This window comes from Alligator mississippiensis, chromosome 1, assembly GCF_030867095.1.
Source record: "Alligator mississippiensis isolate rAllMis1 chromosome 1, rAllMis1, whole genome shotgun sequence".
NCBI classification, from domain to species: Eukaryota; Metazoa; Chordata; order Crocodylia; family Alligatoridae; genus Alligator; species Alligator mississippiensis.
The window spans coordinates 431353748-431371414 of record NC_081824.1 but is presented as its reverse complement, the minus strand read 5'-3'; the positions used below and the strand labels follow the sequence as shown (position 1 = coordinate 431371414).

General features: G+C 37.0%; 1 protein-coding gene across 3 annotated transcripts in view; it reads right to left on the bottom strand.

Moving 5' to 3' along the window:
• Window positions 1–3868: 3868 nt before the first annotated feature.
• The window catches only part of SACS (sacsin molecular chaperone), a 90273-nt gene continuing 76474 nt past the window's right edge, over window positions 3869–17667 (bottom strand). For all 3 annotated transcript variants that reach the window (XM_059720471.1, XM_059720472.1, XM_059720468.1), the window contains one exon: window positions 3869–16991. In XM_059720471.1, the coding sequence (XP_059576454.1) occupies window positions 5428–16991 (11564 nt within the window). In that variant the 3' untranslated portion in view covers window positions 3869–5427. The remainder of the gene's footprint in view (window positions 16992–17667) is intronic.

Genomic DNA, 17667 nt, shown 5'->3' with positions numbered 1-17667 from the left:
GTACCATGGAATTGCTTTAGGAGAAACACATTTCTATTAATTTTGAAACGTTATTTTACCAATGGCCACCAACATGGTGAAAGAATTAACAAAGCTCAGAACAGTGGGTTTCACTACTGGCCAAGTAGAAAGTTTTCCAAAAGTAGTTGTTAATACAAACAGCAGCTTTTGCCCCGATAAGTATTTAACTGTTCATTGTAAGGCAGAAGACAAAGAAACAGAATAGAACAAAATTATAAATATTTGTTAGGAAGTAGCCAAACAGGGCTTCTTTCCCTCTTTGCAATCCAGCATGTATTTTGTTTGCCTTTGTGTAAAAGGAAACTGCAAAAATTAACTGAAAAATTGTATTCTTGAATAAACTTTATATACTTTTGAAAAAAAAAAGGTTTCTCTTTTCATGGTCAATTACTGCTAAAGTCCATTTTAAAACTGAAATGAAACAACTGAAAAGTCCTTTAAAAATACTATTAAGAGGTATATTTTTAAAGCCATGTTAAGGATTGGCCATAACTAAACATCTCATTTCCAGTGTCATACACTCTAGAATCTGTTTTATTATCTGGCCATGACATATTTAAGCTGTAGTACCTGAGAAAATACACAGTTGGATTCAAGCTTTAGAAGCAAAAATTCTAGCATGTTGTATCATACAATCAGCAACACAAACCAAATGGTAGGGGATTTTTTTTTTTTTTTTTTTTTTTTTTTTTTTTTTTTTTACAGAGAATTGTAAAACTGCCTGACCTCTATGTGAAACTTATATACAAGTGTTCTTACAGGGTGCCAACATCAAGTTGCAAACATATGTGTTCTATTTTAACATATTTGTGAGATGTTTGGGAACAATGCATAAAACAATGTTCATGGGAAGACAGGGTCATTAGCTTGTCAACCCTGTACCTTACAGAACGCAGTATTGTCATAAGTCTTTTAGTTCCAAAACATTGATTATTTATAATATGTCAGCATATTGAAGATGAAAAACTTGCTATCTACTTTGGTTTTCACCGTAGGTGTGTACTTTTATACAATTCATTGTATGGGGATGATCTAGCAGTTCTCAAACTTACTAGCAATACCATAATTAAAACATGTCACTTCCTTTTTTGATCAGTGCTCTTAGAATGAATTCTTTTAATATTAAAACTTCTTTCAGATAATTATAAATATAAATTGAATACAGCCATGCCTCCATTTCCAAATCTCTGGACTAAACTATTTTGTTCATAATTTCACTTTGTTCTATTAAATAAACAAGATTCAGCAATGATTGAGTTGCATATATTGCAACAAATGGTATTTCTTTAAAAGCAAACTGTTGTATAAAATACCTGATGTTAGAAAAAAAAAAGTTATGCAAGCATTTTATTTTCTGGTGTCCCTTTCCTAATGCAACTCCATGGTGCTTTTTTTAGTGATAATGCAGTTGTATGGAAGGAAAAGTTGGGAGTGGGGGACAACTTTTGATACCATCTCCCACAGCATTCTAAGGAAGTATGGGTTGGTTGGATGAATGGACTGCAAGTTGGATAGATACAGCTGGCTGGATTGTCGGGTTCAACAGATAGTAATCATTGGCTCAATGTCTAGCTGGCAGCTGGTATCAAGTGGAGTGCCACAAGGGTCAGTTTTCTTCAATATCTTCATTAATGGTCTGGAAGATGGGATGGATTGCACCCTCAGCAAGTTCACGGAAAAGACCAAGCTGTGGGGAGGGTGGATGTAATAGATACACTGGATGTTAAGGATAAGGATTGAGTGTGACCTAGACAAATTGGAGGATTGGGTCAAAATAAATCTCATAAGGTTCAACAAGGACAAGTGCAAAGTCCTGCACTTAGAATGGATGAACCCCATGCACCAGTACTGCCTGGGGACTGACTGGCTAAGTAGCAGCTCTGCAGAAAAGGACATGGGGAGGTTACAGTGGACACTAAGGCAGATTTGTCAGCAGTGTCCCCCTGTTGTCAAGAAAGCTAACAGCATACTGGGCTGCTTTAGTAGAAGCATTGCCAGCAGATCAAGGAAAGTAATTATTCCCCTCTATTCTGCACTGGTAAAGCCACATCTGAAGTATTGTGTTCAGTTTTGGGGTTCCCGCTATAGAAAGGATGTGGACAAGTTGGAGAGAGAGTCCAGCAGAGGGCAACAAAAATAGTTAGGGGGTTGGGGCACATAACTTATGAGGAGAGGCTGAGGGAACTGAGCTTATTTAGGCTGGAGAAGAGAAGACTGAGGCAGGATTTGATAGCAGTCTTTAACTACCTGAAGGGAGGTTCCAAAGAGGATGGAGCTAGACTCTTCTCAGTGGTGACAGATCACAGAACAAGGAGCAACAGTCTGATGTTACACCATGGGATGTTTAGGTTGGATATTAGGAAAAACCTTCTCACTAGAAGGGTGGTGAAGCACTGGAACAGGTTATCTAGAGAGGTGGTAGAATCTCCATCCTTTGAGGTTTTCAAAACCTTGCTTGACAAAGCCCTGGCTGGAATGATTAAGTTGGGCCTGGTCCCACTTTGAGTGGAGGTTGGAGTAGATGACCTCCTGAGGTCCCTTCCAACCCTAATTTTCTGTGATTCTATGAAATGTGCACATGCACAGCTATTATATAGGATTTAGCTTCATATCATGTATAGAGCCATTTATTAGGTCAGTTTCTGCCTAATGTGCCAAGTGCTGGGTTTCACAGAAAGACCACCTATTGATTTTAAATAGCTTGCACGCAGAAATTAGACATGAGAAATTATGTAATCTATGTGTTGATATTCCTGGTTTTATTAACGAAGAGCAAGAGTGTGAACTAACACATTTTTCAGCAACTAAAAATTTAAAATGTGAGGTCAGTTTCTCTTCTAGAGTCAGTACACAGTCAGTACACTAGCCCAATGTTTTTAGTATTTATGAAGCCTAGTTAATTAGAATATATGGAATGAGCAAGCAAAGAGGTAATTACAGACCTTCAACTAAAACTCACACTTGGTACTATCCCTGCCATAACCACTTATGATGAGGTCAGATACCTCAGCGTGACTTAATACACCCCAAGATGAAGGGTGAAAGAAACCGCATGTAAAAATTGGATGTATATTCAGGTTGTTTGTCTTAATTCAATGTCTAAAGTTTAAATTAGCTTGTAAGCCACTAGAAGCAAGGGCTGCTTTCCTCTTATAAACTATTGGTATGTCAGTAGTATGTAAAAATATACAACAAACAAAGATAATACAATATTGTTCTGCAAATCTGTATTAAAAGATCCATCATATCATTATTGATGAACCAACACATTCATTAATAAAATATATAGAAAATATGCACATAATAATTGAAAAGATCCTCTGCCGCCCCACAAAAGGCTCATCTAGAAACAGAACTGCTATCATCATGGTAATTCCTTTACACTGTTCTGCCAAGTTTGGAATTGTATTCTGCTATATTTGGTATTTACAATAATTTAGACTGAAAAGCACTTTTAATAAAACATTTTTAAATTGCCTCATGTCAATAGTAATTTTAGTGAAGTGTTTATCTTGCCATGCTGAATATTTTTTAACCTAACTATAAAACCTCAAGCTACTTGATCCACAACATTAGTTCAAAAAGTATTGAGAATAAGCTAATTTATTTATTTGATGAGTACACTGAGACTTCAGTCTTATCCAGTCACTGTTACTAACACTTAGAAAAATAAACATGGTTTGCTTTAAAAAAGTGTTAGCAGGCGACAAATGCACAAAGGAAAAAGGCATTATTACATATGAGAATAATTTAAGTCAGCCTACACAAACTAGGCTGATCTATTATTTAATCTGCACAATTGTTTCAAATGAACTCTTCTAATTTATAAACTGAAGACCAGTCAGACTGATGTTTGTATTTTTCTTTATTAAAATTATGTCACTTAATATAATAGCAGAAATGATCACATGGCCTCACAAACAGAAGCAATACACCTTTCCAAATAGCAACATTTCTTCCCATAACCAATAATTACTTGTGACATTTTTCTGAAGAGAGCAAGCCCTTGAATATCTGCATGAAACTAAAAAAAGCCTTTGTCAACATTTTTTCTTTTGGATTACAGCACTGTCAGAACCGAATCTCCCTATAAGATACTACTGTTGTTAATTTTCTTTTACATTCTGTAAGTGAAATTACAGCTATCAAGTAAACAGTTATGACAATTATGTCACCAGGAAATGATGAATGTTTATGTTAATGTAGCAAATTCAGCAAAAAAAAAATTCCATTTACAAGTTCTTGTAATTCTTTACAAATAACTAATATTGACTACATTACTTGACATTATAAAACATTTTACAATTTATAAAAGAAAGGGTGGGAACTAAAAATCAGACATCCCTAGTGTCTTAGAGAGAGACAAAATAAAAAAAGCATTACATTGCAGCACCTTTTGATATGTAACAAAATACTGCCCACTGTACACCAAAAAAATGGATTACCAAGTTGTACCATTTCCAATATTTGTGAAAAATATACACACACACGTATGCACAGAGAAACGTGAAACTCAAGCATTGAAACATTTTAGAAGCGAGTTTTGGTGTGCAGTTTTCAAAAACCCTTCATAAAACACTGTACATTGATGGTCACCAATTCTAGTTTATCCACATGCAGGCTTCATTAAATAAAAAATGGCAGGGTCTTAAACAAAAATGTAAATTAAATATCTAAGTATTTCAGACTATTTTATAATTAAGTAAATGCACTCAATGCACTACATGAAGTTGTATGTTAAGTCAAGTAATATTACTGAGGATTAAAATACTGTACCATTTGAAAGGTACTCTAAATGTCCAGGGTGTAATACTGCAGCAAATTTATAATCAGATCCAGCTGATAAGAGTATTAATATGGATGACATGAATGTCCACAGAACACAAAAGAATCAAGTAATGCTCTGGAGTCATTCTTCTCCAAAGTTTTCCCCTCCCATTTAATAATATGTCCAGTCTTTGATTAATACATTGAAAAATGACATCACTTCTTGGAAACATAATAAATGAAATAAAATCTAACAAGGAGTTTATTATACAGGCTTCATTCATCTAGCATACTGCTAAGCTTTGGTTATATAAAGTGCAGTTCACAATCTTGTGTGATTTTAACCACTTGTACTGTACACAGAGCTATTTTTTGCAGCACGATCTCCCTGCAAACATTTAAAATATTCATGTTTTTACAGTTTGCTCATACAGCAGGCTCAAGAAAATAAAGTTTGATTAATTTAGTTTCACTTTAAATACTTCAGTACCATCCAAATATGTGCATTGTATTTTTAAGCTGCTTGGTAATGTGTAACCTCTTGGAAGTACAGTAAGTTGCACAAGTAAATGACATTTGTATCCCATTATATTAAACATTTAGTTCTTGAGAGTGCACTTTCCTAACCTCTTCAGTCTCTCATACTTTTTGTTGTATAAAGTTTTCAAGTTTTATTATGATGCAGGCAGTACACTCCATCACTCTCATGGCAACTTCAGAAGTGAACCTATCATTTGGAATCTGTGGAAAGGGAAGCAAGTCAGGATATCTAGTTTTTAAGCTATCTACTCCATAAGCTTCCAGTGTCTGAACATCATTTGTAAGTCCCTCAAGTTGTTGGCTATATTCCTCTATTTTTTGTGCAAGAGCAGTTGGTTTTACATCTTTATCTGACTTACCCCTTACAGCATAATCAGCCGCAATCAAAGCTAGCTTAGTGGAGAGATAGCATTTGAAGCACACCCATTCATTAGCATTTTTATGAAGGTCGTTTCTTGCAGCTGAGAAGTTTGCTCGAGCTTGCCTAAGCCATCTACGTGCCTCCACAGGATTACCAACGGATCTGAATGTAGGTGGTACAAAGAATCGTTGAGAGTATGATGGCCCTGTTGAAGATGGGCACTTTTCTTTACACTGTTGCCTCTCAGATTTATGGCTTGTTGCTTCTTGATTCCATGAAGTATAAAACCTTTGAAATGAAAATTTGTCCGACTGGAATCGAGAAGCTGAGGATGAAAAGGTTCGTCTTGATGCTCTGTCTGTATTTTGGTCTATAAAAGCCTGTTTTTCTAGTCTGTTAATCTCATTCTGTAAATGTTTGAAAACTTCATTGGCTATATCAAGGTTCTCTGCATTTTTGTCTGGATGCCACTTAAGATACAGTCTTCTAATAATCTTTTTCCTTTCAGATTCTGGAAGTTTCCAAGCCTGTTCAATCACTGATGTTACTTCTCTTAATATTTCTGGCAAAGAATTTGCCTTCATCTTTTTAGGCGAGTGATGTTTTGAAGATGCTGTTTTGTGGCTCTCTCTACCGGAGAAGAGAGGAGGAATTGTCCTGGGTCCATGTGCTGGAAATTCGGTAGGACTAGTTGGGGTAGAAGGCGCACTGTCTCTACTTTGGGAACTTTCATCAGGTCTTGAGAACTTGTATAAGTCAAGAGAGCTCACTATCTTATACTCACTATATCCAATATCAATCTGATATATCTTTCCCAAAAAACTGGAATTTTCATTATCTTCCCGTTCCACTTCTTGCACAATGATTGCATATGTATATGTTGGTTGATATGATCCATATATATCACCACCCTCAGCATCAACAAGGTAACCAACATATTCTCCTGGATAAAAAACATTCATTGGATCCATAAGGAGAGTATAGTGAATTTCTGCTGGTATAGGAGTGCCAGGCATAGGTAGCTCGAGTTTTGATGGCTCTGAGGAGTCATACTTCACTCCTAAACTATCAAGCTTTTCACTAATTCTGTAAATATCATTACAACCTAACATAGCAATTAAATATGAGGTATCAGAAATCAGATTGTCCGTTGCAGATTTCAGGGTCATTGCTAATGCCAGAAGGAAATTTATGTCTTTGCTGTCCGAGTGCTGTATATAAAGGAGTATTACTGCATTCCCATATCTCTTTAAAAAAGCAAATGTTTCACTTCTACTGTGGGGAATAGGAGCAAAACCCTTCACTCTTAACGTTGTTTGAAGCTTCTCAAAACAAGACACTTTCAAACCTTCTCGTAAGGCTTTGCACAGTCTTACTGCTTTTTCTTCATTGGCTAGGAAAGCATTATCATTTTCATGCTTCATAATTCTAATAAGTCCTGTAATGAACTGTTCAGAAGATAATAATAATTGCAATCTGCCTTGCAGCGAACACAGTGCTCCAAACTGACAAATTTTGGGACATTCTTCATCTAACTGTTCTTCAAGAATACTGCTCAACAGACGAGGCCTCAGTTTCTGAGGGAACAGCATTATCAACTTGGTATGAAAACCATGATCTTTCCCCAAGTAACACTGGCTAAGATCAACAAGCATCTGTACACCAATATTACCTTGGATTCTACTTTTGTAATGTGGGGCATCATCAAAAACTAAGATGCTTGACTTTACCAACCTACCATCTTGACTGGGAAGGTAAAGGATCAGATCTCTCATATTCTCAAGGTCATTTCTAACCTTAACAGAATCATTTTGAAGACTTTTAAACAGGCCAGAAACAACTCTCTTAACTGTGCGCATTTCATTAGGATCCAGTTGCTTTCCTTCAGAGTTCTTGAATATGCGACTTAAAACTTCAACATACTGCTTGGTTGAAATAACATCTTCAGTACCCAAGTGTTTAAATAACTGGTGAAAGGTACCAAGTTCTAAAGGAAGTTTGTAAAGGTAGGGTTTAAAATCAGATTCATATTCAAGATTTATTACTACTTCCTCAGGTTTCAGAAGCTTCCAACCTTCCTCTACCATCACAAAAGCAACCCCTCGAAGCTGAAAGCGGAATTCCCTCTTCTCTGTACTGAGAAATTCATAAATACTCCGTAGGACTTTGGCCCTAGTTTTTACCATTTCCTCATCCAAAGTAGTTATATTACATATATTTCTGCAGTTATTGATAACTTTGTCCACAGGTGGATCCAAGTTAACATTTAGCATAGTTAAAACTTGCTCAAGCTGTTCTTGTGGGCCAAAACTACTTCCTTCTTGTTCTTTAATACTTAGAGGTGTTGCTTTCTCAGGCAGAATAGGACATGAGGTCCACAGCAATTGTAACACATCTGTTTGTTTGAATTTAGGGTTTACCTGTGCTCCACTGAATTTTATAAGGGGGAGTGTCCCATTAACTTCCTGATACTGAGGATGAAATCTGACAAATTCAGCAGGAGCACGTTCAGGACACAAAAAAGGAATTAAAGATAATTCTTTTAGAAAATTTCCTGATAGTAAATCAGGTCTTTCTTGAAATATGTGATGGAGGAGGACATCAACTGTGTTCTGCAGCGCTTCCTTAGACCAGTTTTCTGTGTTAGCTCTCATGCTTATCTCCTTAGCAAACTGCAATAACTGTTGTTGTGAAATGACATACTTTAGTCCTATATGCCGTAGGAATGTTACCCATGATGTAAGGAAGGCAGTTTGATTCTTCGGTTTTGTGAGTTGTTCCAGTCTCCTAAAGAATTCTTGAGGTATGAACAGTTTTTCAGGAAGCATAACTTCAAAGACTCGTATAGTTCTGTCATAAAAATGTTTTGCAGGTTTTAGTCTATTGTTCGCATCATGAATTATCAAAAAGCTTTCCAGTTTTTCAAATAGCTGTTCCTTTATTTCTGAAGATTCCTCAATGCCAGAGAGTCTGTTCTTTAGGTAGATCAAATGCTCTACTTTTGCATCATAAGACAATGTTTCAATCTTTGGTAAAAGATGCTTCAGATACACTTCAAGATCATCCACTGGGACACAACCAACTACACTGTACAAGTCTTTTAAGTGAACTTTTTCTTCAAGAAAGGCACATAATGTTGACTGTGTCCATCTATCCACTTCAGCTGAAGGGATACTTTTTGTAAGTACATAGCAAGTTCCACATTTTAAAATATTGATGTATCGACCACTAATAGATTTATAGCATGGAAGAGACTTCAAAATATTTATGTCATCATCAGACATTAAATGACTCAAATTGCAATTGAAGTACATTAAGAGAGCTTCAAAATCACTTTCTGCTAATTTTTCAGTCTTAAATGTTGAGGTCTGGACCATATAATGTATAGCTTTCAGAATGCTTGAAGGATTATCTATGTTTGCTGTATGCCCTGACAAGAGTGGCACTAGAATATTGTCTTTGGAGCAAATTTTGTTCAAAGCAAGCTGAATACAACCTGTTTTCATTAAAGCGTGGAAAACTTTATCACTCTGCGCATTTGGGAAAACTGCTATATGCATAAGGCTAAGAGGCAACAAGACATCACACTCTGGCACAACAAGCTGATTGGCTGAGACAGTAAACTTTATACCTGGCAGCAAAGCCCAATCCTTCAAAGTATCAACAACATCATCAAATTTTGTTTTCATGTCTTCTTGATCTTCCTTCACATTTACAGATTCACTAATAAAATGCCATGCACTTTTAAGCCAAGATTCACTTGCAACATTTTCTTTCCATTTCATACAAGTTCTGGTTTTATATTCTCTAGGTAACACAGATGATAATAAATCAGCAAAACTTGTGATGTCAAAGACTTTTGCTACATCACAGCTAAGGAAAATATTACTGTATCTCAAATACAGTGTGTTCATAAACAGGTCCTTGCGAGATGGAATCAGTTCATGATATGTTGTTAAGAACTTTGGCCGCTTTGAATCAAAAACTTGCAAGACATTGTCAAGTGTAAGAAGAAGTGGCAACCCCTCAACTTGGATTTCATTCTCTTCTGCATCCTTGAAACAATAGTCAACCAGAAGTTTTAGGCTGTGAAAGAGTTTCAAGTTTGTCTGCTGAAGACGACAGGGCAACTTTCCAATGTGACAATTAGAATCTGGAGAAGAAAATGTCATCAAAAAATTGCATACATCAGCAGGAGTCACATATGTGACTGGAATATCTGCATCTACAAGACAGTGATAAAGATTTGCTGTTTCATCACAGTTATATACCAAGTTAAATCCAATTTCTAAAAGTAGATGTTTGAGTCTATAAACATTTTCTGCTACTGTCTTGCGTGTTGTGATGTTATACTCTGTGTTCTTGAGGTGCTGCAATTCATCTTGTAGCAAATTGTCAAAAAATGGCCTCCCTTTGTTTGAGGTAGACATGTTAACCCAAGTAATGATAACTGCAGAATGTAAATCAGAGCCATCAATATTTGGAGCTCGCATGACAGGTAACAGACGTTTTAAATCTTCATAAATGCAGCTGTATACTGCTTTCACTAGACAATACCAATCTGGCTGAATATCAAGTCTGTTAACTGGGAAAAAAGACAAAAACTTTTTTAAAGTGTCTTTCACAACATGAATAGATGTGTTTTGTAATATTGATACTGTAGGATCAGAGCCTGGAAAATAACGTTTTTTCAATTGGATCAGCAGTTCAACATAGGCTGGTGCAATTACTGCTGTCATTAGGCTATTATTCCAGTCACTTCTTACTCCAACTCCATTATCATCACGCCATAGATTTCTTCTGGCAGAGTCTAAGGCAAAGTGTCCATTTACGTGAAAAGGTAACCCAGTCTCTAAAGATAAAGGTAAGAAGCAAAATGCCCTGTGGGGTTTTTTGTAGTTGTGAGTAATGCAAGCAGCTACTCCTCCACGTGGAAAAAGGGTGATGTCTTTATTCTTATGAGCTGATATAACACTTTTGCATACTTTCTCCATAGCTGAAAAACCAGACCTGTTGCAAATTAGCCAAGTTGTAAGGTTACTTTCAGAATCTTCAGTATCCATAGTGTAAGTAATCTGTTGTACAGGTATTTCACTTAGCTGCTTTTTTTTAGTTACACTGTCAATTACAGATGCATGGAATTGCTTCCGTTTCAATCTGTCTCCATCTGTAATTTTGCCCTGTACAGAGTATAATACATTCAGTGCTCCTGTTGTTTTTTCTATTTCACAAACAGAAATTTTTTCCATGTGATTCAAAAACATTAAAAGTTCTGCTCCATCTGTACGCAACTTATCCAGAAGATTTTGGACCATTCTGTCTGAACTCGGAACAGAGGAAATTTCTGACACTTTTGCCATTTCTCCATTTCGAAGTGGAAACCGAAACATTGTGCAATTATCCAATTTAAAGTGGTCTCCTAAGTAGAGGTCAAGTACATCTGAGAATTGCGTTCTGAAATCTGCATCTAAATCTCTAAACATGCGTCCAGGACTTACTGATGTCGCACCTGGTGCATATCTAGCATGAGGATCAAAGATACAGAGTATATCGTTTCCCGATATGAAAGAAGGACAATCAGTGATGTGATACACAGAATTGAATCCTATACCGTATTGTCCCGTTTTACATGGGTTTCCTTCTTTAGTACCTTTTCCAAGGTTCTGAATCCCTCTGATATCATCCTCTGTAAAAGGCTGATTATTGTACACACACAATGCTGGCCCTTGAAGAGGTGCCCATTTCTCATCAAATATTCTATCAACTGGATGATGTCTAGGATCAAACACAAAACAGATCTCTGTAGCTTTGGCATCATCTGCATTCTGAAGTAGCTCTTTCAGCATTTCTTTTTCTGAAGGGTACGCATTAAGAATGCTTTTAATTCTACTCGTCAATTTTTCTTTCTGTCCAAACTCAGATCCCAAGGTAGTAAAACAGATATTAGAGGCATATCTTTCTAGAGCTTTGTGTCGCTTTGGTATCGCTCCAAGCTTTACTGCAACTTCTCTAGGAATATCAGCATGACAATATTTTACAGTTGTATCTTTAACTTTTATCCAAGGACAATCATTGTAACACAAAGATTTAGCAGATAAAAGTGCAAGACGAGTATCTGGTAACAAAATCGCACCATACTTTTTCACACAGACTTCTTGCTTCTTCTCTCTAATGAGGCCCCATATTCCTTCACTAATAATTCTCCTACAAAGTTGAAAATTTTCTTCTGTTAGCGTGTTTGTCCCTCTTTCTTGATTAATCAACTCAAGGACTAGAGCAAAATCCTCAACTGTAAAAGCATGTCTCACACCCACATTTTCAAAGAGTTCACGGAAGCTATTTTTATATTTATTAGGCAACTGGTAGAGATACGGAGCTGCTTCAAAGTTCAAATAAAAGCATACTTTCATTGGGTCAACATATGCATTTTCTACAAGAATGAAACTACATCTTTTTAACTGGTCAATGATAACTGTTTTTGTGGTTTCGTTCTGTAGCATTGCTTCATGTAGGTATTTGTAGCAAGCATTAGTGATATTCTCCTGATACAATGTAATTCCATCAAATGTTTTAGCAACTTCCAGCAACTGATTTATGACCATGTTGACAGTTGGTTTCTTAAGTAATCCCAAAAACTCTTTGACAGCTAATGACAGAGCCCCACAACCCTTAAAGGAATGAGAGTTTTCATTAAGAATTGGTTGTAAGAGACAAACTATATCTTGATGATCAGCAGTGAAAAGATCAGATGCTGAAAACATTGTTTCAGGCTGAAAATCACTACCCCACCAGTGCAATGAAAAACCTGCTGGCTTTGTAAGGAATGGAAGGAAAGAGATTGTTTGACATTTTGCAGAAAATTCTTTGGCTCTAGGGTCATTACATTTTAGTTTTTCATCAACAAGACTCAGTATAATGCTGCTTCGGAGACAAGCTGCAGCATGATCATTTGTATTAATTTCTGCTACTGACTCTGCACGTTCTATTAGGTCTTCCCATAAAACATCATCTTTAGCCATGCCTAACTGAACAAGTTTCACCAAAATAACAGGATTAAGGTAATCCTGATTGCTGCCATAAGGAAATCTTCCATCTTCAGCATCATACAACTTTGCAACTCTTCCTTCAGGGTGTATCAATCTGGAAGGTATAACTAAAGGATGTCCTTCCAAAGAACAGGGAATACACGGAGTAACACAAAGAATTCCTGAGAATTCCTCAACCTTTTCATTGAGCACATAACGCATCAAAGGATCACGTAGCTGAGCATCAATCTGCTGAATATTAGGGAAAAAAACTTCAGAGAAGAACTGTTTCTCAGAGAAAGTGTTCTCTTGTAGTATGTATTTACATCCTGCTTCTTCAAAACCTGTCTTCACCCAAGAAGGAAGCTCTACTGCACATAGATTTTTGGATCCAGTTTTTTTAAGGTACTTCAGGAAGATTTTAAAGGCAGAAGGCCCAATGTCTGGCCTTTTCAATATTGAATCATCTAAAAACCTCACGTTCTTCATGGAAACCCATGATGAACCATCAGAGAACACTTTGATCCCTTCTTTGCTTTTTGCATGAGCTATATCTTCATAAAATCCTTGACATATAATAGAAAAATCATCATGTACCGAGTCAGGATCCGGCCACACTGCACAGTAACTATAGTCAGCTAACTCACCATTGATGGCCATGTCACGTAAAATACAGAGTGCTTCTAAATAAGCTTTTACAATAACATGTCTCATGAATACTGTGTTCCATCTTCCTTTTGTGTCTGTTTTCCAGATCTCTTTTCTATTTGAAGTAACAGCAAAGCAGCCATTGATGTGAACTGGCAACCCTGTTTTAATTCGAAGAGGCAAATAGCAGAACACTTCCCCTATGCTGTTACAACCAGGTTTCACAATCCACTTTTGTTCCTGAGTTTCAGACAGATGTACTCCTACACCACCACAGGGAACAAGTCCTAATCTTTGTCCACTTTCCTGTAATGAAAATTTGAGAGCATCCCCAGTGTCCATGCAAGAGCATATAAGCCACGATGTAGAATCAACTGTTTTTTGTGGCAGCTCATCAGCTGGCCTTTTCATCTGTCCAGATTTTGCCATTTCAAAGAAAGAAGCTGGGTCATCCTCTGGACCTCTAAAGAGAGGAGACTGCAAATCAGCAATGCGTCTAAATACATGATGAAATTCTTCTACTACAATCTGTAAGATGCATGAAGATTTTGGTGTTTCAGTGGGAAGCTTTTTACTACTGTTGCTGCAAGTCTTCATTAGTTTGGCTGCTTCTTTTAAAACACTCACTACAGGGGAAAGCAATGCTTTAGAGGTGCACACATTTTTTTTAATAGTCACAACTTCCTGTGCCATGCCAGGATCAGCTTCCTCAGTTTTCAAATACTTCAAAACCATTGAGTTTACACTCTGAGTGAATATTATCAGTCGATGTCCACAAATGCTGAATTCATCTACCAAAGTGTAAATGTCAGCTGTATTATAACAAGTGCTGCTGACCTCACTCACTTTGCCCTCCTGCTGAGTTCTAAAAGAAAGTCTGAAAAGAGTCCCATCATAGCTGTAAGGGGACTCCACTGTCAATGGTAGGTGACAACCAAATACACCCAAAAATGGTTTGAACTGATTTGGAAATTTTCGCAGCCTTTTCTGTTGTTTACTCCAGTTAATTTTGATTCCAGGATTAGATTTATCCCTAATATGTTTACTGATGTGGTTAACATTTGGGTCAAACATTATCATGAACTCTCTGCTCATAATGATGGGAATATCAGTGACATGATAAACAGAGTTAAACCCCAATCCAAATTTTCCTACTTTATCAACTTCACTTCTTTTTAGAGACTCCCCCAATCGAGTTATATTTAGAAAATCTGAGTCAGAAAATACAGAATTGTTGAAGGACCACAAAGCTGGCCCATGACACACTGCCATTCCAGGATCCAAAAGGTTCTCTCTTATATCCATATTGCGCCTCATGTCAATCATGAAATTACATTCTGTTGCATTGGCATCATCCGCATTTTGAAGCAGTTCTTTAAAAATGTCTGAAACAGAAGGATATTCCTCCAAAATGTTTTTAATTCTTACAGTGAGAGGTTCTCTTTGCCCAGATTGCTCAAAACCCATGTTTTCTGGATTAATCAATCTTGTACTGAGGCATGGCACATTTAACCACTCTGCAGTTTTCATGGGTATGTCTTCATGCACCAAGATTATTGGTTCCACAGAATCTTCAAGCAAGTCATTTAAGTCATCAACTTTGATATCACAATAACAGCATTCATGAATCGGTTTCATTGTAAGTTTGTAAGGATGTTTGCCACTATAAATAGGCATGGGTGTATTCAGATTTGCAGAAATCTGACTGCTATATAGCCATCTTATAATGCTCAGCATGATGTAGAGATTTTGTTTACTCTCCTCCTCACTGAGAGATTGCTCACTTTTTAGATATATTTTCTGAATGACCATTGAAACATGGTCTGGCGTTAACTGCTCAATTGAACCACAATATTTAAATAACTGGTGGAATTTAGTCATAGTTTTAGGCACATTATGTAGATAAGGCTGGAGATCAAGATCAGGTTCTGGCTTTATTACTGCTTGTGTAACAGAACAAAATTTTTTACCAGTCCAAACCCAGGGAAATTTCAAGGCTTTAAAGGCCTCCTTACCTTCATCTAAGTGATCATGCATAAATCCATAAATTTCAAGCAAAATATGCTGAAATTGATAATAGTCCTCATCACTAAAGGTTTTAGAACAGTGCCAATCAACCACCACCTTAAAGTGTTTTAAGACTGCTTTTATGCTAGGTTTGGTGGCAATGCCAAGTGTTTTTTCTATATTTAAATGGACATTTTCCACAAGGGGAACTGATGAACCAACTAAAATTGCATGAGCTATATCACACATTTCTGGTGGTGAACACAGATTAGAGAAATCTCCTTTCCAGACTAATGATCCTGGATAATTTGGAGGTCTTTCCTTGCATGCAGGAATCCATTTTATTTTTTTCAACATTGTTTTTGCTTCAGGTGAATGCAGCAAAGTGTGGTTCTTGTTCAAAATCATTAAAAGAGTTCTAGCTTTTCTTAATAATAAATCATGGTTTGTGATAGAATTACCTTGCAAGGTTTCAATATTATTTGCCACTCGCATAATATCATTTTCTTCAAGATCTGCTTCATTTTTTAAGCCTATTTGTCTAAGAGAATGAAGAATATCTGAAGACACTGTAAAAGTATTAGGTGGGAAGCAGATTTCTTCCTCAGCATAAAACAGATTTTGTAGTACTTCTACTTCAGGATCAAAAAGTTCACTGGCTGACACTATCTTTTCTTGTGAAATTTGAATAAATGTTAGCGATGTTAGCCAATCTATCACATCTGTATTTTCATTTTTGAGGAAAGTCAGATTTTCAAGAACCCACAGCATAATCTTTGTTGATTCATCATATGAATAAAAGTCTTTTTGAATATCTTGTATGATAAACTTGAGGCAATCTGTGCTCTTTAGCTGTTCTTCTTTTAGTAGGTTAGCTAACCGAATAGTAGCTTCATCGCTGCTGTCAATTATTGGAACAGAAAGTCTTATACCAGGTGGCAGTTTGGCAGTGTGGTGCAACACCTTACAACCTTTTAATACTGTAAAAGCATTGTCCCCTTCATCAGATGATTTTTCAATTTTTTTAAATATCATTAGCTCCTGAATAATTCTTCTCTCTCTTTCATTAGCATCAGTTAAACTAGCTAAAAATCTCCTAAGAGCATCTTTATGAGATGCAGGAAATGATGCTACCTGACTGCATAGTTTCTGCAATGATAGTTTCTCCATTATTTGTAAAATGACACTTGGTAGTGGTGAATGCACATACTTTTTTAAAAGTGGATGTTGTATCGAGGTGTCTAGCTTTTTAAGTGCAACTCCACCGACTTTCTGAACAATGTCTGCTAAGAATTCTGGAAGCTCTCTCTCAGATTCATCCTCTAGAATAACTGGTGATGGAGTCCTAAGTCTAATCAGTTCCACTAATGTCTCATTTTCTTCCAGCAGTGTCTTGGGGATAAGTGGCATGTCATCAAACATACTCAAATCTTCAGAAAAATGTATATATAAGTTCTTCCAAACCATCTTAAACCAGGAAACAGATGGATGATTTTTCTCTTCCGAACCTGGATACCACTGTACTACCATGTCTCTACTAGGCCACACAGTATTCATAACTTCTTTGATTAACCGGGCAAATCGTTCTGGAGTCAAAAGCTGCAGCTGAGTGCATGGTCTTCCTAAAAACAAAATAAACCAGTAAAGCTATAAAAAAAAAAAAATCAAGTAATACAGATAAAACACAGTACCTATTTGCAAAAACAGAATAGAAGGAGGGCAGGAAACTAAAGACATTTTTTATGCTTGTCCTCTAAAGGCATACCAGATACCAACTCAAATATTAGGGCTGTGCGAAACAGGTATGCCCCCAGATGGCCTGATTGCTGCTGCTACAGCCAGTGAATGCAAAACATTTTTCTTTTTAATTTTTTTTTTTTTTTTAAGTGCCAGGAGGCTGGGGCCAGGTGGGGGATGGGACCGGGCAGGGCAGCCATGGGTGCAGAGGTAGGCATAGCCAGAGGATCCCTCCTGCAGCTCCCACAGCCAGAGAATCCCTCAAAGGCCCTGACTGCTGCTGCTACAACTGGTGAGTGTGGGGGTTGTTTGTATTTTTTTGTGCCGGGAGGCTGGGGTTGGGTGGGGGATGAGGTTGGGCAAGGCAGCTATGGGGGCTTCTCCTGAAGCTCCCCCTGCCCAGGGAGAGGCAGGCACAGCCAGAAGAGTTGCAAGAGAACCTGCAGCCTCCCAGCTGTGCCTGCTTCTCCCTGGCCAATCCAAATCTCTGAATCTCCATGAATTTTTTTGGAATCACTTTGGACGCTTCGGATTTGATTTGGACCTTTTAATAGGTCTCCC